Raw genomic sequence first — 24101 nt, 5'->3', positions numbered from 1 at the left:
AAGGCTTAAACAAATTGGGAATTTGTTTTCTTTATGCAAGAAAAGAAGTTCAAAAGTAGGCAGTTGCTAGGATTCTGTAAATCAAAAATTATCCTGGTCATCCCTTCGTAGTCTGCCAAAATGTCTACTGTAGCTGTTGCCATTACCTTCACATTCTAGAAAGGAAACAGAAGAAATTGAGAAGGAATTTCTCGACAAAAAGGAAGGGTCAGCCAATTCATGGGGGAAGAAAGCAAAATTTCCCAGAAACCGTGAGCAGACATCTATCTTAGCAAGAACTGTTATGAAGTGGCCATCTCTAGCTTCAAGAGAGTTATTTTTAGCTAGCCACATTACTGTCCTGAGCAAAATCTTGGCTCTGTTAGTAAGAATGGAAATAGCGGATACTGGGTAGAGCTGCAAGCAGCATGCATGCCTTTCCAGTTGTGCCATTTTCACCCCTCCATTCATTTAAGGGTCTTCCCAAACCCAGAAGTATCTGAGTTTGTAACTGTTGATAAGAGATTTCACAGATGGGAAGTATTATGAAGTAGTCTTCTACTTTGCATGTTTAGGAACATAATTTACTCCGTTCATCCAAAATTAGGTATAACCCAGAGATTCATGCAAAGCAAATTCTCGAGACTCACTGGTAAGCCACAGTGCCAAGTTATTAGTTTACAAAGGAGTTGTTTGTACAGAATGAGTAAACCTGGCCATTTGGGGCAGGGCTCCTCCTCCTGGTGGGGAAAGGACATGCAAACACTGGTCAGAGGTTAAAGTAACTATAAACTGGGCTAGGCAGAATCACCAATTCCACACTAGGGGTGTTTGTGACTGCATAAGAGAAGGAAAGGAAATAGCACTCGATCACCTCCTATGCACTGTATCAAGTGTCTTCATATTACCTATTTCTCAGGGTGTTTAGGATTGAATGTGTTAGCCTCTTAAAGACTGGAAACTGAAGACCAGAGAGGATGTCTCCTGCCCAAATCTGCCCAATAAGTACATGTCAGAATTCAGATTCAATTTCAAGTCTGGCTGACTTCAACCCACAACTCTAAAGGACTCCCGGCTAAGTTTAATTGGATACAACAAGTAGCCCTGGCAGAACTTGTTCTTCCCACTAGACTATTTCGCCACAGCTGGCTCCTTTCCAGACAGTGCTGGGATCATTTTCATCAGTCATTCAAATTACTATTTATCTGGCCCCATCTAAGAGTGTCATATAGGCCCAGGCTTTTATTAATTCATTATTCTTTAAATCAGTTAGAATATAATTTATTCCATTAGTGCTTTCTTTAAAGTTACGTTCTTTGTTCTAAAGATAATCTGTGGTCTCCTGGGCAACTTGATTATCTCCAATTCTTTTCAGTGACCTATTTACAGAACATGTCTGGAGATGGCAATTTTTTATGTGACTGCTTCCAAAATGTTAGACTGATTTCTGTTGTTTCTCTCTTAAAGGACGGCCTTTTGTAGACTTTTGTAGACCTGTCACTCATCCTGAGGATGCCTTGACTGTGGTAAATACCTACCAAAGTTGATGCTTTAAGAACAGAGAGTTGAAATTTACTATTTTATATTAGGTACCTATGTAGGAGATTTAGAAATTCAGTTTTTGTGGATTCTTTAAAATTCATAGTAATGTGCATTTTAGACCAGGGAATCTCTGTAATGCACAACTACTGATCATGTGCATTACAATGATATTTTTCTCCCTGTCTGCCTCATTAACTGCTGTGTCCCATGTACTTATAAATAGCACAGACTAGTTTCTCATTTAATAAACATTATCAAATAGATAAATGGAAATCTCAAGTAGTAAAGTAACAGTTGAGAATTTGCCACCATGTCACAAATCTGCTTGGTTCATTTCCACATAAAATATACTTTGACTCTAAGACCCAGTGGGGGTCTATCCAAATAAAACAACTACTTCTTAAATGTTGTAAAAATAACATAATAATCATTGTCATTATATTAACCCAGAAGTTCTTGGAGATATTTTTAAAAGAAAAATGTAAAGCACTAAATCTCAAACAATATACTTTCTCACACATTTCAAAACTTAAAAATAAAAATGGAAGGAAAAATGGAATCAAATACAGTCCCAACAACAAAAAAACTAATGGGAATTTATGTGGTAAGGGTCACATTTCAAATAAGTAGAGAAAAGATGAATGATTTAATTTTTGGCATTGGAATAATTACTTAGTCATTAAAATATTAAGCTCTTATACACAAAAATAAATTCAAAATGGATTACCCACATGTACATATTGGTTCATAAAAATACTAGAAAAATATATGGGAAAATATTTTTGATAATCTCAGAATGAAGAAGGATGATTTTACCTGCTGGCAGGCACTATTTATGTAATGGGAGGACAAGAAATACAAATAGCAACTAATAATCATGTTGTATAAACCTCCAGAAAGAGCCCCTGTAAAGAAGTCAAATGCGTTCTGAAAAAGGAATCCTATTCCAATTTACAGTCCACTCAAAAACATAAGTATTCTAAGATTTGACACATATTAAGGTCAAAACATTTTTTTAAAAGGCATAAAGCAGAATATGCAAAAATATAAAACTATATAGCAAAAGACATTACAGAAAAACAAAAGACGAAAGACAGAATAGGGAAAATTTTGAATATATGGTGATCCTATAGGATAAAATGTCACTCTCCATAATGTTTTCTAATCTATCATTCAAAAAGGAAAAAATACAATATAGAAAAGTGGGTTGAAGAACATGAACAGGTAGGTAATTATGAAAAATGCTCAACCTCTGATTTCTTTTTTTTTTTAAGTTTTAAAATGAGTTTATTAAAGAATGTTCTTAGGAAGGCAACAACTTTTGATTTGTCATTTTAAAAAAGTTATGTTTCTTCATGCTTTGTAATACAGGTAATTAAGAGGTTACAGAGTTATAAGCTTCTTCCTAATGGAATTCTCTGATAATAGAGCACAGTGTAGTAATTTCTGCATTGCTAGAATAAATAAAAAAGTCTCTTCTATACTTCTCTTCAAAAAACGATGAATAATAACAGAAGATGGCATGAAAACAAGCCATTTTTTTCTATTCATTCTGCAGTATTGGAGCCAGTACTTTTACCATTACAGGCTACAATTTTCATTTTATCCACTTTAATAAGCTCTGTCACCTCTCTGAATTCAACATCATTCAATGCAAAAGTCCACACATTATCACAGAATCTGTACATATTTAGAGAGCCGCTGAAATTGACTCTGTTTCTGACCCTTTGAGCCAATGCTGAATTTATAGCCTTATCAAACTGAAGTAGAACTTGAAGTGCAAGTTGAGGGGTGATCTGCTGAGACTGTATTAGCTCATCCAGGCTTTCTTGAAGACTGTTTCCCAAAGTGGTATTTCTGTATAACTGATATGCCATGGCTTTGGAGGAAGAAATTGTTTTTCTTACTCAGGCTTGCATTGATGTCCTGGTCCAGGGGCCCATCTGGATGTGTAAGTTTCTGGAAAGTTATCGTAGCACCCCTCGACTCTATTTGAACTCACTTAGCCACTGATACCTTATTCGTTACACTTCTTTTCTCCCTTTTGGTCAGGATGGGATCGTTGATCCCATGATGTCAGGGCCAGACTCATCCGGACTTCTCTCTTAACTCCTCACTACTGGATCCAACATTTCTATTTGTGTCTTTCCCATCTCAGTTGATATAGCAACGTATTTCTATGGACTGTGGAGAGGCGCTTCCCGCCACGGAGCGGACAGAAGCTTGGCGGAATGTACCTACTTCAACCTCTGATTTCTTAGAACATACTGATAATTTTTAAAGTGTGATTTCAAATGATTTGCAACATTGAAAGAGATGCATAATTCTTCAGATTGGTGTGACTATGGGAAACTAGGTCCTCTCATGCAACAGCTGGAGCGTGATCTGTCCAGCACTTTAACATGTAGTTGGCCCAGCAATGCGATTCTTAGGAGGCGATCCTACAGAAATATATTTTCAAGTGCAAGGATGCTTGTAGCAGCACTGTAATATCAATGCAGTGAAAGCTTTTCTAAATGTCCATGGAACCAGAATTGGTTAAATTAATGACAGTCCTTCCATGCAATGGAATACATCTATGTAGCCACTTTTCTCAAAAATGAAGTAGGTTAATACTGACATGGACCGATGTTCCTTAATATGCCATAAGTGACGGAGAAAACAGTTTATATGGAATAATCTCAATCTTTGTATAATGATGCACATGTGTATACACATACCAGAGGAATATGTGTGTGGTTATCTGTAGGAAGTGAAAATATGGGGCTTTCACTTTTTAACTTCAATATGTTCTTTATATTTTCTCTAAGCTTTTATTACAGCCATAATAAATAATCACTTGGGAAAGGGTCCCATGGATGATAGGATTGTGTGTTCCCTCCCCCATGCTCCAAAGTACCTGCCCAAAGACAAAGGAGCCACCGCCCTGTCCAGACTCTGTCCTTGCCCTGCAGTATGAGGTAACATCTCTGTGCAGATTTCTAAAACCTTGTTAGATTAAAATCTAGAAAATGTGGGTGACTTTACATGACAAAGGGTGTTACCTACTGAGGGACACTCTTTACTGCATGGGAAGAAAAGAATATTCACAGCAGCTAGGGAATAGGTTGTGTAAACCCCCCAAAAGAATTCACTGGAAAGAAGAGGCATATTCTCAAAATGTATCACAATTCACAGTCCACACAAAAATACAAATATTCTATGATCGGAGTCTTAAAATAGTCACACAGGCCCAACTAGCAGGATTCACACGTCAGCTCCACGCTGCCTTTGCTGGCCTCTGAAGAAGATGGGAAGCAGTCAGGACAGCGAGTCCCTTCTGGTCACATGAAGAGACGTGGCCAGTTCGCTCGAGAGCCTGTGGAGAGCCACTGACCCCCATGGCCCAGGAGGTTCGGTGGCTTCTTCCTTCACCTCCAAGAAAGTACTTGTTTCTGGGGGAGACGTGATTTGCATCTCCTCACAGGCTTCTGCACAGGCAGGGTCCTCTGGTCTGTGTTTATTCCTCAGTCTCCTCTTGTATATCTGATATACTAAGCGTTAAAAAATACAATTATTAAAAAAATCACCTTAGCAAAGACTCAGTGACGGTGTGTGGATGTTGGGATTTTGGGGAATTGTTTGCTTTGGGTCATACATGTATAAACATGAAAGGAAAAAGAGAAAACTGTGTAACAAAATGATTCAGTGTTTCAGAATAGTTCTCTGTCTGGAATGGACCATTTGCGATTGAGACTTATTCATCAGGTCACTGACAGCTCATTCCTTCATCTGTCAGCCAGTCATAAATCCTTGTGGGGGGCTCTTTGTGTGTCAGCCTCCATCCTAGGTGCTGGGATGGAGCTGGAATGTTCCTTCCTTCACAGTCCCGCCGTAAGAAAAGATCAGGAGTTTTATTCTGACAGAATTTCTCTTATCTTGTGGGAAAATTTAACTCTCTACTATTCTGCAGCATTTCCCACATTATGATTGTTATATCAGTAATTATCCAGTCTTAGAGCCTTTTCCCTGACAAGAGTCAATAACAATGGCCCAGGGTTTGATATACACACACATACATTATATATGTAAATGTGTGTGTTTATGTTTGTGTGTATGTGTGTATGTGGATAGGATAAGCATATATAAACCATATTTCATATTTGAAAAATATTTCACAGTCGTTCGGCACAAGTGTCATTCACAGAAATAATATGAAATAACCGCATTTGGGAGAACTCATGGCTATTGATGAAGCAACAAATAACAAATGCCAATGTTTGGTAAACATTTTGAGATGGATGATTGTTCATTGAGGCTTTGTCTTATCAAGCCTTGGGCTCTAAGTTCTGATAGTGCATTGGTACTTTTTTTATCTGGGTTTTTTATTAAAGAAGTAAATCTAAACTTGGACTATTTCATTGGTAACAGAGACCATCAGGAGATAGAAATAGGGTAAGATATTGGGTAATTGGAGCTGAAGGGATACAGATTGTGCAACAGGACTGAATATAAAAACTCAGAAATGGACAGCACAACACTACCTAACTGTAATACAATTATGTTAAAACACTGAATGAAGCTGCATGTGAGAATGATAGAGGAGGGGGGCTGGGGGCATAAATGAAATCAGAAAGAAAGAGACGATTAAGATTGAGATGGTATAATCTAGGAATGCCTAGAGTGTATAATCATAGTGACTAAATGTACAAATTTTAAAAATGTTTGTGCATGAGGAAGAACAAAGGAATATCATTACTGCAGGGTGCTGAAAATAGATGGTAATTAATATTTTAAAATTTCAACTTATGTGTGAGACTAAAGTAAAAATGTTTATTTGGTATAAAATTTATATTTTGACTAGTGCATTTCCTAATATAACTTATGTACATAGCTTGATTGAACACCATAAGTACTTGGAATCTCAGGTAGGACATGAGATTTTCTTGGTTTGTCCAGAGTGATGCCCCAATGAATCCCAGGGTGATTCGATCAGTGAGTGGAAAAGTATTTGCAAAGTCCCCTTTAGGGAATGGTGAGAACGGGGAGAAATGCAACTTCCCCAAGTTGAATTCTTGATATTCTCACAAACAGTGGGGACAACCAAAGCTATAGGCTGAGCCCCCAGTCTTGGGGTTTGTTCATATGAAACTTAAACCCACAAAGGGTAGGTCAAGTCTACTTAAAATGTAGGCCTAAGAGTCACCCCCAAGAGAGCCTCTTATGTTACTCAGATGTGGCCTCTCTCTCTCTCCAATCAACACAACAAGCAAACTCACCACCCTCCCCCTGTCTACGTGGGACATGACTCCCAAGGGTGTGGACCTTCCTGGTAACCTGGGACAGAAATCCTGGAATGAGCTGAGACTCAGCATCCAGGAATTGAGGAAACCTTCTCGACCAAAAGGGGGAAGAGTGAAATGAGACAAAGTGTCAATGGTTGAGAGATTCCAAACAGAGTAGAGAGGTTATCCTGGAGGTTATTCTTATGCATTAAGTAGATATCACCTTGTTGTTCAAGATGAAATGGAGAGACTGGAGGGAACTGCCTGAAAATGCAGAGCTGTGTTCCAGTAGCCATGTTTCTTGAGGATGATTGAATAATGATATAGCTTTCACAGTGTGACTGTGTGATTGTGAAAACCTTGTGTCTGATGCTCCTTTTATCTACCATGTCAACAGATGAGTAGAACATATGGAATAAAAATAAATAATAGGGGGAACAAATGTTAAAATAAATTTAGTTTGAAATGCTAGTGATAAATGAAAGTGAGGGGTAAGGGGTATGTTATGTATAATCTTTTTTTTTCTGTTATCGTTTTATTTCTTTTTCTGTTGTCTTTTTATTTCTTTTTCTGAATTGATGCAAATGTTCTAAGAAATGATGAATATGCAACTATGTGATGATATTGTGAATTACTGATTATATATGTAGAACAGAATATGTTACTGTTATATTTATTTTTAATTTTTTAAATTAATAAATAAGTAAATTAAAAAAAAAAAAGAAGTAGATCTACAGAAAAATCATGCCAAAAATAGAGTACCCATATTGGGCAATGGCTTTGGTGAAGCATATTTGTTTATAATTATAGGCTTACCTTCAAATGTTTTTTTACTTTCACTTGTAGCAAACGATCCTGTTTATAGCTTTTATTTTCCCCAGAAACGTCAGGGCAAAAATGTATCACAGTGGCAGTACATGCAAGTTTGATTTAAAAAGGAAGCAGTGGACAGGCCACGGTGGCTCAGCAGGTAGAGTTCTCGCCTGCCATGCCGCTGGAGACCCTGGGTTCGATTCCCAGAAACTGTCCGTGCAAAAAAAAAAAAAGCAGTACATCTGGTCGACCAATTTTCAGTCAAGTCTATGGAATGGCAGCTCCACCCACCTGCAATAATGAGAAATCCATCCAACAGCTGGAAGAGCCCATAGGCCAATGGGAAGCTAAACATCTGGACCAGTTGCTTGGCAGTGAAAGATAACTGGAGCATGGTGACACACATCTGAATATTCTGCGCTCCAGTTTCCAAGGAAATAGTCCTGCATCTACCAATGAAATAATTTTTCAAGAGTTAAATAACAATATGGATTATTCTAAAGTTTCTCTTAAACAATATATAAGAACAGGTGTAAGTTATAAGCTTGGGCCACCAAAAATATTTACTCATTTGGCAATTATTTGCAAAATGCCTATTCTGTAGGTATCCCACCGAGAAGCATGTAGGAAAGGCTCAACAACGACACAAGACAACACATGACTGAGGGCCAAATAGCTGCTGCAGAAATTCAGAAAGGGGACAATAGTGGTTAGAGAAGGCTTCACAAAGAAGGAATGAGACTTAAGGATGGAAAGAGTAGAAGAGGAATTTAATGTGGGAAAAAAAATGATTGAAGAAAAGTTTCAGGGATAGATATGAGCTTGGTTTATTCAAGAAGCAGTGACTGTACTGTAAGCCAGTCTGATTTTTCACAAAACGCTTTGCCTTAGGAATTCTTTCTCTCCATGTCCAATTATATTTCAATCATTTTTCAGGCTGCATTCCTAATTACTGACTTTCTGTGAGCTGAGGAAACTTCCTTAACTTCTTATTTAACTCTGTAGAATGAAGGTTGTGATAGGAGGTCGAACCTACCTCTCGGGGTGTGTGAAGAAGTAGGTGAGGTAGGCTGGGTGCACCTTATACCCAGAGCATGGTGCAAACTAAGTGTTCCCCAAGTGGACCAGAAACAGCATGAAGCCAATTCAAAATTTCACAATCTCCATCTTTAAAATTCACCTGCATAGTTTATTTTCTTTAATAATTTGTTTCTGGATTTTAGAAGTAGTGCATAACACATTGTAAAAAAAAAAAAAAAATAGAAAACATACCAAAAAATCTTTTAAGAAACTAAAAGTCCCATCACTCCAAATAACACCATTATCACATGAAGTATTCCTTCCATGCATGTAATTATATTTCTTCCTTCTACAAAATTGGACTCAAAATGTTTTGTTTTATGCATTCTTCTTTTTCAATGTAAATTTCTCTTGAGTGCTTTCCAAAGCCAATAAAATTGATGCATCATATTCCATTCACATGGACACATGATGAATTAAATATCTCCCTTTTGATAGATATTTAAATTGTTTACACATCTCTATTTATAAAGATTGCAATAAACATCTTAGCATAGCACTATTTACATATTCTATAGTACTAGTTTTAAAACAGAGTTATAGGAATGAAATCACTGAGTTCATAGTATAAATATTTATAAGGCTATTGATAGGACACTAAATAGCCTTCTAGAGAGTACATACCAATTTATATTCCCACCATCATTATATGAAAACACTCATCTCATTAGGAATACCAACATGGTTTTCATAGTGCATAGTATTTTTTTAATTTTAGGCCACAATTTACAAGAATACCGCTTAAGACAAATTCCTATCTTATTTCTCAAGTTTGTCTTCTTTCTCCTCTTATTGCTTATGGCTGGCACAGTTTTAAAACTTTGCCACAATCAATGGATAAAGGCTTAGTCTCTTGAAAACTTGCCCATGCCCTAGACGGGTCCCTAGATTTAGTGAAACTGTCTCACCCGCTCTCCTATTTAATTACTAGAAGAAGAAGCAAAATGTTTTCAGATTTTAACACCCCTACCCTAATTTCACAGGTTACAACTTCCCTGCGATTTGGCTTTCATTTTAGTAAAGATCATGATCTTTCCACGCTCTTGAAGCTGAGGGGCCCAGTTCCCGCCACCACTCCAGTCCAGATTTTTCATTCTCCCGACACAGCCAGGCAGCACAGCCCACCAAAGGCAGCACCTCTCGTTTTCCTTCCCCGAGAATGCTTGTGGATAACATAACTGTACCTCTGCCAAGACTGGTGGGTAAGAAGTGCCAGCAGAAAGCCCGTGACATGGCCGATCAAAGGAAAGATGAAACTGATGGTCAGAAGGGAGATGTCTGACTTCCAAGATCCTTTAGCCAGAACCACACCAGCAACTGCGACCAACAAAAGGAGGGCCCCACCAACAATGGCCCCAATCTAAAGTAAACCGATAAAATAAGTACATGTAAACATCAGGTGTTTTTTTTTCTTTGCCCTATGAAGCACTGCACTAGAAGACTTTGAAACTACTAGTTTTAAAAGCAAGGGGAGGGGCCATATTGTGCAGCGGCGCCCACGCCCACGGCGGCTCGTTCCAGAATTTCGCTTCGGCTGGGGCCAGCAGAGCCCAGGGCTGGGGCAGGAGCCACAATGTCGCGGGCTGTGCAGACAAATGGCACTCAGCCATTAAGCAAAACATGGGAGTTCAGTTGATATGAATTACAGCGAACATCTCAGGAGACCATAACAGATTGCCTGGAAATTGTGGTTGCACCTCGAAGTCTACACAGTGAATTAACGTGTTCAATTTATTTGGATGTATCGAAGAACACGATGACCAGAAAAGAGTGTTTACGTCGTTTTTTGTGCAGATTGCACGCTCACCGCCCTCAGAAGTCGCCACAAAGAATGTCCTACCTGTCGGAAAAAGTTAGTTTTGAAAAGATCATGAAGGCCAGACCCAAACTTTGACGCACTCATCAGCAAAATTTATGCAAGTCGTGATGAATATGAAGCTTGTCAAAAGAGAGTATTAGCCAGGATCAACAAGCACAATATGCAACAAGCACTCAGCTTTTGAGTAAGGACAGCAGATACAGGCTATGAACAGGCTACAGCCAGGCAAGAAACAGATTAAAAACGGTAGTGGAGCAGAAGATAATGTGGCAGTTCTCACTGCAGTGATGGATCCACACATAGCAATTTGGAAGCAGGACCTAGTAACAAACGGACCAAAGCATCTGATAATTCTGGGCTTGAACTTGATAATAACAATGCAACGGTGTCAATTGATCCAGTAATGGACGGTGCTAGTGAAATTGAATTAGTATTCAGACCTCATCCTACACTTGTGGAAAAAGATGACAGTGCACAGACAAGATACATAAAGACTTCAGGCAGTGCCATGGTTGAGCACTTAAACAAATATTTGGCTGTGAGATTAGCTTTAGAAGAACTTGGGAGCAAAGGAGAATCAAATCAGATGAACCTTGATACCGCCAATGAGAAGCAATATATTATTTATATAGCAACAGCCAATGGCCAGTTCACTATATTAAATGGCTCTTTTTCTTTGGAATTGGGCAGTGAGAAATACTGGAAAATGAACAAACCCATGGAACTTTATTATGCACCCACAAAGGAGCACAAATAAGCGTTTCCTAAAGCCAATTCTGAGCATGAACTTTTTTAATAGCCTATTTCTTTACTATTAAAGATGTACCGTCATTACTTTTATGGACAGAATTTTGGATATGTTGTTCAGTTTTCTTTCTGAGCCAGATTGGCTTATAGTATTAGAATCTTTTCTTCTTAATTTAAGATTTTCTTTTTGGAAGAGACCACAATTATTCTGTACTTTCTCTTTCCTTTTAAAAAATCTAAGTTAGTATATTTTCAGAGTGTGGTTCAATTTAGAACCTTTTTCTGACCCAGGAATTTTTCATAGTTCTTGATTCTTAAATGAAAATTCAGTTGGCTGTCCTTCTCCCTCTGCCCTTGAAAGTTTTTTTAGCCCTTAGAATGTTATATGCATTGTGACTTATTTTCCTCCAGAGACTTGTACATTTATAGTTTTCTGTATTAACTATAGTATCTTCATGAAGACCAAGGCTCAAATTTACTCTACTTAAAAACAATTCTCATAGAATTATTAATTTCATGGTATTTTCTTCCATATCCCATTTTAAAAAGAGATTCTTTGTGAATTTATGTCCATTGTCATGTAATGTTACTTTTTTTTTCTTTTTTTTTTTCTCACAATAATTTTTCAATTACTGGTCCTGGGGAAGAGTATCCAAACATTCATTTACAGATTTCACCAAAGAAAAATTACATTGTATTTTTGCAATCTTTAAGTGTGTATTTAAAGAGGGTTTTGTTTGTTTGTTTGTTTTTTGTATTCTGCTATCATTTCAGTCCCTTAATTATGTGTTTCATATTTTTGTCTTTTAAAATACCAGAGATAAGGAGATTTGGACTTTAACCTGATGAAAAGTACAAGATGTGTTCACAGCTTCCCTATCTTATTGGTAGCCATCTAAGTTTCAAGAATAGCATGGCACATAGAAGTAACAATGGGAAAAAAAGCTTGTTTTGTTTGAAAAGTGTGTTCAGCATTTTGGATTGCCAGACCAATTTATAAATTTGATGCTTTGCTAATTATATGCTAGAGAAGGAGGTTAACAGAGCTTGACCCTTGCTTTGCTATACAGTGAAAGATAATCCGTAGAAGAACGCTAAGCAGTAAAATAAAGTCATTTAACTCTTCTTCATTTGGTTTTATATGGAGAGGAAAGGGTTACAGTTCTGGGTGTTTGGGAGCCTAAGGGCTTTATGCTGACAGGTCAGATAAGATCGACTTGTGTGTTATTTTTCATTTCTGTCCTGATTTTAATGGTATGTTTCCAAGTTTATATTATCACAGTATTTACAAAGATATGTTTGCACTGAAAAATTAACCCAAAGGGTTTTTGATAGGAGGGACTGTCCTCCAGTCTCATGGTAATTGAAGCCTATCTTAGTCATCGTAAATATTTATCTGTCAATTTTGAAAGATCAGAGCTAGCTGGATGTTTTAAATCTTCAGCCCAGTATGAAAATTTCAAAGTGTTATTCAAATTTTTGGTGAAAATATTTAAAATCTGTTTGTACAGTTTTTTTAGTAATCTGTGCCATGGTGTTTGAAAACCACCAAAAATTAAGGGAAATTTTATATTCAATTCCTTTTTTTGGTATAATGTTAAGTTGTATAGATTATTAATGCATGTCCACTGAATATAGCCCTGGTTTTATGTTATAACTGCTTAGATTTGATTGGCAACATTAGATTAGTGGTTGCATTAAATAACTAAATTCCCGTTGTGATCATTATTCTGCCACAAATCCTGTGGGAAGGCCAAAAGAAAGGGGTTTTAAATCTACTCTTTGTCTTTAAGCAAAAAGTTATTTGTGAATATAAACTTTGTGATTAGAGAATGTATGTGTACTTCTCTGTCAATATGGGAAGATGTAAACTGTTTGCATCATAACTGAATTCATTGGATATGTAATCCTTTGCAAAATATAATTATAATTATTTCATAGAAAAATAAATAAATAAAGGGGGAGGGAGAGGTTAGAGGCCATCTAGTCCAATTTCATTTTATAGAGGAGAATCTTGGGTTCCAAAGAGGTCAAGTGATTGGCTAGGCTAGAAATTGAAGGGACAGGACACAAGTCTAATAAGCTCCTTATTTTACGACAGGGACTCTTTTTTCCTATAGGTAAAGGATTTGGCCGGAAGGATTGCATAATAGAGTTTTCCACAGAGAGGACAAAACTGTGAACAAAGTGAAATGTGACAATAAGCCTCCAACACCCCTGTATCACCTTAGACACCTCCCTGATACCCAATTGTCCCCTCCCCAGCTCTGCCCTAAATGAAATTGGCCCGTTTTCCACTAGCCAATATGAGACATACTGACAGATTCAGCTATCCTCTCCTAAATGAATACTGTGTCTCTTACTTTGGTGATATAAACAAAATTTTTTAAAATGGTGAGATAGGAAAGGAAAGAAGGGTGACTCAGGACAGTCTGGGAAAATCAGGTCCACGCAAGGTCCCGTTCATACCAAGCACTCTGCAAACCGTGCACCTAGGGACTGCTCCAACCTTGACTTGGAATGACTCAGGATACAGAGGGAGATGGTTATGGGGGTAAAAAACAGAAACAAAAACAAACACAAAATCAACAATAATATACTGTTACATCAATAATAATGTAGCATAGATGTGCTCCAAGGATCATTTTTACTACTCAAATCTAGGGACAGATGGGGGCCTTTCCCTAACGGGGAAGATTCTAGAACACACAAAGAAAGTCTCTGATTATAAAAGCTCCTCTTCATCTGTCTACCAAACAGGAATTTCAAACTTTAGAAGTCACAAGAGCAAATGAAGAAAATCAAAGTTTGTTCAGAAAATGTATTAGATCTAAAAACCATGAGGACTAAGAAGAGAGAATGAAGACGAACTAAAATAATAATGATATCAGCCTATTTTCCTGAGGTGCACTAAAAGTTTCATGCATGTTTTAAAATATTTTCTGCCACAAATCCTGTGGGAATGCCAAAAGAAAGGGGTTTTAAATCTACTCTTTTTTAGATGATGAAGCTGATGTCGAAAATGTATCTGATTTCTCCATTGACACTGACGGTCAATAGAGACTCTTAAAAGATCATGGGAGTTTTTGCTAGGTGCACTTTTAAAGAAAGTAGTCAAAACAATGTACTTGAAATGTAAGAGATTTTTCGTAATCATATTCTCTCCACTTGTTTTGTATCTAACCATACACTGCTACATTGGAAATTTTGTCCTACTGAAATTGAAATGTCTCCTATTGAATAATGAATGTGGAAAGAACAGACTTTATCCCAAGAATACAGCTGACAGAGTGAAAATAAAACATGCACAAGAGATGCTAGAGTCACCTATATTTAATGCATAACATTTCACATTTTCTCTTGCTTTCTGTGCCCAACAGATTTCTCTGCTTATCAACCCCTCTTCTCTCATTCTTGCTACTTTTTGGAGAGTGGGCTGCAAGTGACATATGGAGAGTGAAGCTGAGTTTATAGAGACCCCAAACAAAGAATTTAACTTTATGGAGCCAAGAGGCATTTTGGCTGCACCCGGAGCTATAAGACCCCATTATTTTCTTCCAGTTTTCTCCTTCATAGCTTCATCTCTTTGGAGAATCGATGGGGAGTTTTCCAATCTTGTGCCAGATTGGGAAACAGTATCCATTTATGCAGGCAAGTAGAGAGGCCATGTTCTACCAGGTAGAGCTAAACACAAGAACCTAAACTTATACAAACCATAAATCCCACACTAAAATAATTGAGGTTATTTGCTGAACCCACAATTAACCCCAAATGTCTCTTTCTTTATAAACATAACATAAAACTAAAATATTTTTAAAGCTTCATGAAAGCAAAATATTACAATTTTATATATTCAAGAACTATATAAAACTGGAAAAATGAAAAACACCCTAGAAGGTTGATCTCATTGATCGAATGTCTCCTCTCCAGCTAGTTTTTTTTTTTTTTTTAAGCCCCATAGCAAGAGCATTCACCTGTTCTCTCGGCAGACAAAAGCCAACCGTGCTTGCAAAACCAAGGACAAGTAGGGGGCGCTACTTATCATCATTTCGTGACCAGACTCTTCAATCATTTCTGAATGGTTTCACTTAAATGGTCACATTTATGTGGTCAGCAGACCTTGCCCTTATGTATAAATGGTAACTTGAAAGACTCCCCTAAGAATGGTTCTGAGAGGCAGCGCTTTATCCTGCTGTCTCGTAAAACCAACCATATTCCTAAACATGGCATTTCCTTTCATGCACTCTTGACCAGCTTTCACCTTGGGAGTGCCTATGGGGAAGCCCTATGAATGGGGCCTCTCTGTCCATGCATAGGCCTTAGCCCTTCTGTCACTAAAGAGCCCTACACTTACTGGGATATTGTAAGCATCAATGAATGGGTTGTCACTCCTATGGGAAATGCAGAGAAAAATACATATTCAGCTGGAAATGCACAGGCCAGAGACAAAAACGAAGGACCTGTAAGGCTGGGTGTGGGGCCGAATTTGACTGGCTCATTTGGGCCGGACAGTCATGGCCTACCTCTGAACTTGTGCGTCTCTGAGGCTGAGTATGTGCTAACTGCAATGTGGAGTCATTTACCTTGAGAATGATTTTGGATTGTTTTGACCACCTGTAATTCACATAGACACCAAAGGCCACGGGAATGATCAGGCACACGAGGGTGATTCCTGAAGAGAAGGAAAACCCATCAGATGGCATTGCCTCTCTCACCCCGACTAGTCAGCCCTCCTCCAGAATTTCTATTTCAATTAGATAAGAGCTTTAATTAAAGCTGCTATTTTTCAACTGGCATTCACCTCCAAAAGTGAAAAAAATCTCGGAATGAACCTTTGAAGGATATGTGCCACTAACAAATACCCCCAGGCTACACCTGTCATTTTTCTCTCATGATCCCTTTGAATTTTAAAGACAGCTAGGAGTATAATGATTAGAAATGAGGAGGATCATTTTAAGTGTGTGAAATTCTTTGGCTGCTCTGTATGGGTGCTACCCCTCTACAACCATGTGAGGCCATTGGGACATTTGTGTCACAAAGTAAAGACCTGTTACAGGCATAAAAACAGCCTGTTACACGTACCAAAGCAAGTTCTCATATTCTCCAAGTGTAGCCAGGTAGCCCAAAGACAGATAGAAAAAAAAATGCCTTTCTAATTAGCAAAAGGAAATAAAGGCCCGAAGGCAGGCTCAGTAGAGGCATCCACTTGCCAATAGGGCTCCATACACTGATGTTTTCCAGAGCCACCTTCCAAGTGGGCCAGATGCCTGCACTGCTAGCTCCAAAGTTATATGAGTTGCTCATAGCATTTTAGTTTTTAATTGTTTGTGAGTGCCTTTCAGAATGTTATCAAAAGATAATACGTGAAATAACTTGTTGATCAACAAAAGCTGCACATTAAATCATGTTTTCTAAATTGTTGCACTCAAATTTTACAAATTCCATGCGCTTCCCCTGTCATAGGGAGATGTGTCTGTTTTCCCACCAAGTCTTTCTTGGGTGCTCACAGAATACATCATTTTAAACTAAGGGCCGCGGGTTGGACACCCCCAAAGTCTTGAAATGCTTGAACCCTGAAGGCATCATGTCGAATGAAATAAGACAGACACAGGAGGGTAAATATCATATGATCCACTTACATGAAATAATTAGAATGTGCACATTCGTAGAGTCAGAAACTAGACCAGTAGTTTCTAACCGTCAGGTTACCAGGGACCAGGGTGGGGCTGGGGATGTGGCATTCATGCTTAGTTGGTCCCGAATTTCTGTTTGGGGTGGTGGGAAAGTTTTGGCAACGGAGGGTGGGGATGTAGCACAGCTTTGGGAATGCAATCAATGCAACTGAACTGTATATGTGAAACTAGTTAAAATTGGAAGCTTAGGTTAAATATGTTACCAGAATAAATTTTAAAAAAAACAAGCAAACATGGAAATGGGGGGTGCAAGGGTAGTTCAGTGATAGAATTCTCGCCTGCCATGCAGGAGATCCGGGTTAAATTCCCAGCCTGTGCACTTCCCAAAAACAAACAAACAAGCAAAGAAAAGAAAGAAAGAAAAATTCAACAAATGGTGCTGCAGTAAGGGGATATTCACATGGAAAAATAATGAAATGTGACCCCCATTATACAGCATACCAAAAAAAAAAACATGAAACGTACAACACAAACAATGAACCCTAATATAAACTGTGGACTACAGGTAATAGCATAGTTAGAATAATATAGTTTCATCAATTGTAACAAAGGTAGCACAATAATGCAAAGTGTAACTAATAGGGAGAACTGTGTGTGAATGGGAGGTATATGGGAACTCTGTACTTTCTTGCATGATTTTTCTGTTAAGATACAACTTCTCTAATTAAAAAAAAAAAAAAGGATTATAGTCTTAGTTGAGACTCCAGGTTGACACTCAAAAGAGTTTTAAGAATTATATTTTCTATCACTTCTCCAAGGGCTCTGACCAAGTTAGGACAAGTGGATCATTTACTCAATTGTCTCTTCCAAGCCTCGTAACTACACATAGAGAACCCCAGAGAAAGGGCAGAGTTTGAGGAAAAAATAATATTCAGGGCAGGAGATAAGGAAAGAAATATGGTTAGCAGTTGTGTGAGCTCTGAAAATCAATGGGAATCATTTATGTTCAATCAGTAAAGAAAAGGTCAGGACTCACAGGCAACGAAAAAGGTGAAGTTGTAGGAACTGAGGTTTAATTAGAGCCACTGTGATCCAGTTAAACTTTGGATCATAAAAAGTCTGGCTGTTTTATAGTGTAATTATATAAGCTTAAACAATAACAAGTTCTTTGGCTTTATTTTCAAAAAATGATTTTTTGAAAAAAAGCTTGGACTGTCAGATTCCCAAGTTAGAATTCCAATCCTACACTTACCCTGTATGACCTTGGTGAGGTTACTTAACCTCTCTAAACCTGAAAAAATCTCAGAAGTGAGAATAATAATAGAAGCCATAGTCTAGGGATGTTTGGGGAAATAAATTATCTAATGCATAAAATCCCTGCATATGGGATAAATGACAAGCTATTATTATTACAATTACTGTTACTATTCCATTTCACAAGTCCAGTACACACCTATGTTCTGATATGGAATGGTGAGATTCTGCTCCAAATTCCAGGACCAGGTATAGAGATAAAGGCAGAGTGGCATCATTCCCAGGGCAGCCACTGTGGAACATGTCGTCATACTGATGCTGAAAGTAAAATTAAAACAATGCTTAGGAAGGGGGAATTTGAAATTAAGCATTTAGTCTTTATCAAAAGCACCTCCTGGGACATAATTTCTTAGAGATTACATGGGGTAAATTACTTAAGGCTCTCTCCTCTGATTGCACTGTATTCAACAAATTGTGTCGGACGGCTTATTCATGGTCTAGAAAAGATTTCCATTTATATTTATTTGAACACTTACTTGCCCTAAATTCTCTGCTCGGTGCTATAACGATTCTTGCCCTCAAAGAACCTACAATGTAGTGGCTGCTTCCTCTCCCCCTCACCAACCAGTCCTCTCATCTGTTTCAAATCCCTTAGATCCATCCAAGGAATCTTTTCAGCTCTTAAATATCCATCAGGAAGAAGTCACTGAAACGTCACATGCCATACAATCCCCACAGCCACTGACCCTCAGGGAATCAGTGTGGGATGCTGGACTAAATTAAAAGTTCTCTTCCAAGTTTCATATTGTGTGACTCTATGTTTGGAAATAGGGATTGACCCAAGGTGGAAGAGGTAGAGTAAAGAGCATTATTTCTAGCCTTTAAAATAGCATTACTGATAGAAGAACTGGGTCACTTCAAATCATTTTGAGAAGGTATCTAAGTTAGAGGTGAGAGTGGGGTATTCTATAATATCCTAGGTAAGCAAAGGAAAATTCCAGACTATAGCTGCTGTCAGCACTAGAGACACAAATGCGGCCGCCTTTGGAAGTCAGTTGTCGTGGATACATGAGGTGGATAAACCAAAGGCAAGCAGTCAGGCCAATAGCCACGCAGCACAGCTTTACCTGGGAAACAAATGTGAATATCAGAACAGAGTCCTGGTCTTTGGTAACAGGTAAGAATGACTTCTGATAGAATGGGTTTGTCTATCACCAACATTATTGTGATTAATTTGCCTCTAAGTAAAAAGGCTAAGTCATGTTAAGTGCCGTGGTTCTAAAGAATCTACAAGTACCTTGGGTCTGAGGAAAAAAGTCCTTCCATTTAGAACCTTCAAAGACTGTAGCTTGAAAAATGTACTTTTATTGTTTGGTGTGACCTAAGTTTTTGCTTCATGAAATTGTATTCTTCATATATAAAATCTTATTTTTTAAGTCTTTATATTTTTTTGATTGGGGAAAAGCACTTACTTGCACATTATAATATTTAAATATGTAATTTCAGTGCAAAGGTTTTTAAAAAAATGTTTCTAATGAGAGAAAACAAGAGAACCGGGTAGAAGGGGTCTCCAGCTTGGGACTCGGGGGAGGCAGAACGGCCCCTAGTACACGGGAAGCAGAGCAGCCTAGAAGGAGGTGGGAAGCCAGAAGGCTACATTTCAGGAAAACTTGGAATCTAAGAGCACTTCCAAGTGAAGGCTAAATGCCAACAGAAGTGCAGGGAGGAAGTCAGTGAATCCAGTGAATCCAAACTGTGCTGGTTTGAAAGGATGATATACCCTAGAAAAGCCATGTTTTAATCCTAATCCCATTTTGTAAAGGCAGCCATTTCTTCTAATCCCTAGTCAGTATTGAATATTTGAAACTGTAATTAGATCATCTCCCTGAAGGTGTGATTTAATCAAGAGTGGTTGTTAAACTGGGTTAAGTGACGACATGTGTCCACCCATTTGGGTGGGTCTTGATAAATTTCTGGAGTCCTATAAAAGAGGAAACATTTTGGAGAATGAAAGAGATTCAGAGAGAGCAGAACGACATAGCCACGAGAAGCAGAGTCCACCAGCCAATGGCCTTTGGAGATGAAGAAGGAAAATGCCTCCTAGGGAGCGTCATGAAACAGGAAGCCAGGAGAAGAAGCTAACAGATGATGCCGTGTTCGCCATGTGCGCTTCCAGATGAGAGAGGAACCCTGACCGTGTTCACCATGTGCTTTTTCAGATGAGAGAGAAACTCTGACTCTGTTTGCCATGTGGCCTTCCACTTGAGAGAGAAACCGTGAACTTCATCGGCCTTCTTGAACCAAGGTCTTTCCCTGGATGCCTTAGATTGGACATTTCTATAGATTTGTTGTAATTGGGACACATTTTTCTCAGCCTTACAACTGTAACCAGCAACTTATTAACTTCCCCTTTTTAAAAAGCCTCTCCGTTTCTGGTATATTGCATTCTGGCAGCTAGCAAACTAGAACAAATACCTATTGGGGATTGAATCATGTATACCACAAAAGATACATCCAGGTCTAATCCAAGTTCTGGTGGGTGTGAAGCCACTTATAAATAAGAGCTTTGAAAATATTATTAGTTAAGGTGTGGCCCAAACTGAATGAGGGCAGGATTTAATCCAATATGGCTAAAGTACTTATTAGCAAAAGAAACCAGACACAGAAATAGAAGACAAGTAGGAGAAACCAAAGAGAGAGAGATTGCCATGTGACAAAGGAATGCCATCACCAGAACTCTACCAACTTCAGAGAGAGCATGGCCCTGTCGCCGCCTCCACAGCAGTGAGATTTAAAAACAAACAGGTAAATGCTCTAAGACTAAAACCTAATCCACAATGGACATATGTGTACTGAGTTGGGGGGGAGGGCATAAAACATAAATAAGAATAATAAAAAACAGTGAGATAATAAATTCCTGTTATTTAAACCAATCAGTGTGTGCTATTTGGCATAGCAGCCCTGCACACTAAGAGAGTACCATTCAGTCTTCCCCCAGTTTTTTGTGCCTTTCACACTAATTTTATCTTCTGTCTCCCACCACCACTTCCCTGCAACCTGCCCCCACACCCTACTCCCAAGTTCTAGCTTTCCTTGGCACCTATCTGAATGATAGAAGCAGTGAAAGAATCAGGGAGAAAAATTAGGGGAGATAGGGCAAATGGAAATTATGTTCTAGACACCCTGGGGACTGAGAAAATACTTAAATTGCTGGAAAACAAATTGCACAATCGCCTTAAATATATATAAAAGCATTGTTATTGACTATTAGTGCCACTCTGCCCAGTGCGGTAAGGCAGAAGGACCATCATACACACAAACCCAGGGCCTAAAGTAGGAGTTTAACTTACCACAATGCTAGGCCCAGAAAGCCTGGGGAGCTTTTTAATATTCTTTGCTTAAGTTCTCACAACAGACTGCCTTGTTCACTGTGGGTGGTCTATCTGTATCTGGGGTGTGAATGATCCAGAGAAAGATTGCAGAAATGATCATACATCAACTACCCTCCTGCTCCACAAAGGAGAGGAAAGGAAAACCTTTATGGGTCTAAGGTCCTTCTGTACAAAAAACAAGGTCTCCTGGCACGTTATTGGACCTACAAGTAATCTGTTGTGCTGGTTGGAAGTTAATATGGACCCCAGAAAAGCCATGTCCTTTAATCCTCATTCAATGTTACTCAATGGGAGCTTTTTGATTGTTTCCATGGAGATGTGACTCACCCAATTGTGGGTGATAAATTTTGTCTAGATGGTTTCCATGAAGATGTGTCTCCATCCACTCAAGGTGGGGATGGTGATTGGAGCCCTTTAAGAAGGAACCATTTTGGAAAAAGCTGAGAGCCACCAAAACCACAGAGCCCACAAAGCCAGAGAACTTTGGAGCAAAAGAAAAAACCTTATGATATGAGAAGCAAAAGCTAGCAGATGTCACCATGTGCCCTCCCAGCTGAGAGGGAAACCCTGAACTTCCTTGGCCCTTTCTTTGGACTTAAGGTATCTTTTCCTGGATGCCTTAATTTGGACATTTTTATGGCCTTAGAACTGTAAACTTGCAACTTAATAAATTCCCCTTTATAAGAGCCATTCTGTTTCAGGTATATTGCATTCCAGTAGCTTTAACAAACTAAAGCATCTGTCATCCTTCCTCTAATAAATATCACCAAATTTTTCATCTAATGACCCTGCCTATAAAACAATCTGCTTAAATGGTTAACTTAACATTTTCTACTAGAAAAATGCATACACTATTAGTGACACAGTCCATTTAACTTCAATGATATTTAAAAGGCTCCCTTTGCACTCTGATTCATTTCTGGTGGAAATGCAAAATGGTCTACCCAAGGATGGATTTTTACATTATTTGGCAAAATTATACATGGGTTTACTCTTTGACCCAGCAATCCCACTCTTAGGAATCCATACCAAAGATACACTGTCAAAGATACAAAAAAGATATGTGTCCAAAGTTATTCAATATATATTCAACTGATCTTGTTTCCTGGGCATTCAAGTTGTTTCCAATATTTTACTATAAGTAGTATTATTAAATAATACATATTATGAAAAAGAAAAAAGCAAGGCAGAGAAAAGTGTGTACAAATATTACTACCATTTACCTAATTTATTGTGTCCATTCTCATTCTCCCAATGCCCAATAGACTCATTTATATGCTCACTGTTTTTTTAAAAATGGAACTATAAATTAAAAAGTGATTTTAAAAAAAGGTAGGTCAGTGGTAGAATTCTCACTACAGAATTCCTGAGTTCGATTTCCAGTCTGTATAGAAACCAACACCCCCTCCCCAAAAAAGAAGTTGTGAACAAAATTCCTTATTATATACATATCACATATCTGCCTCTGTGTGTGTACATGTACAGATAGAGAAATACATACACATAGGGAGAAACATTAAATAAGTCATTAAAAAATGGATACCTGTAGAGGGAAAGAGGAAAAACGTGGAGAGAATAGCAATGGAAGCTGGATTTCTCTGACTATGCATTGTTTATAGATGTGATTTTTTTTTTATTAGAGAAGTTGTGGATTTACAGAACAATCATGCATTAGATTTGGGTTCCCATGCAATTGTATTCCCAAACAACACCTTGCATTGGTGTGGAACATTTGCTGCAAATGACAATAGCACTTTTTTATAATTGTACATTTTTTAAATAGTAGTTACCTTTATTACAATTGAGGAAAGATTATTAAAATAGTACTATTCACTTAAAACCAGCTTAGGCATATTTTTCCATATACCACCTGTTATTAACACCTTATATAAGTGCCATACATTTGTTGTATTTATATAAATGTGATTTTGAAACCATGTAAATGTTTTACCTAATTTTAACAACAAAATTAATCAAAATGAATTTTTTAAACTCCTAGATATAAAAACAAAATTAAAGGTAACCCAACTGCTATCAATCAATGAATGGATAAACAAAACGTGGGGTATACACCACAGTGGAACATTATTCAGCCATAAAAAGGAATGACGCTCTGATACATGAGACCACATGGATGAACCTTGGGGACAACATGTTGAATGAAGGAAATCAGACACAAAAGAATAAATATTTTGTGTTCTCATCAATATGAAACAATTAGAATAAGCAACTTCATAGAGTCAGAAAATAGGACATAGGTTACCGGGGGCCAGGGTGGGAGTGGGGAATGGGGAGTTGATGCTTAAATTTTATAGATTTTCTATTTGCAATGATGGAAAAGTTTGGCAATGGATGTAGTGATGGTAGTGCTAGCATTGTGAACATAAATTAACGGCACTGGGATATACATTTGAATGTGGTTAAAAAGGGAAATTTGGGGTTGGATATATGTTACTAGAATAAAAAAATTTTTAAAAAATCTACAGGACTGCACAACACAGTGAACCCCAAGGTGAGCCATGGACTACAGTTAATAATATAATTATAAAAATATTCTTTCATCTGTTGCAACAAATGT

General features: G+C 37.9%; 1 protein-coding gene and 2 pseudogenes across 1 annotated transcript in view; 1 reads left to right on the top strand and 2 right to left on the bottom strand.

Annotated features, from left to right (window-relative positions):
* Positions 1-170: 170 nt before the first annotated feature.
* On the bottom strand, positions 171-3400 carry LOC143668283 (transcription initiation factor IIA subunit 2 pseudogene; annotated as a pseudogene).
* Positions 3401-4772: 1372 nt separating this feature from the next.
* SLC10A6 (solute carrier family 10 member 6) overlaps positions 4773-24101 on the bottom strand; it is a 56497-nt gene continuing 37168 nt past the window's right edge. Inside the window, 6 exon segments of the mRNA XM_077142927.1 lie at positions 4773-4878; positions 4881-5054; positions 7890-8047; positions 9863-10038; positions 15828-15916; positions 18331-18449. Of these exon segments, the coding sequence (XP_076999042.1) occupies positions 4775-4878; positions 4881-5054; positions 7890-8047; positions 9863-10038; positions 15828-15916; positions 18331-18449 (820 nt within the window). The 3' untranslated portion in view covers positions 4773-4774.
* Positions 10252-11254, top strand: LOC143668280 (E3 ubiquitin-protein ligase RING2 pseudogene; annotated as a pseudogene).

Source organism: Tamandua tetradactyla, chromosome 24, assembly GCF_023851605.1.
Source record: "Tamandua tetradactyla isolate mTamTet1 chromosome 24, mTamTet1.pri, whole genome shotgun sequence".
NCBI classification, from domain to species: Eukaryota; Metazoa; Chordata; class Mammalia; order Pilosa; family Myrmecophagidae; genus Tamandua; species Tamandua tetradactyla.
This window is presented reverse-complemented; position numbering and strand designations above follow the sequence as displayed.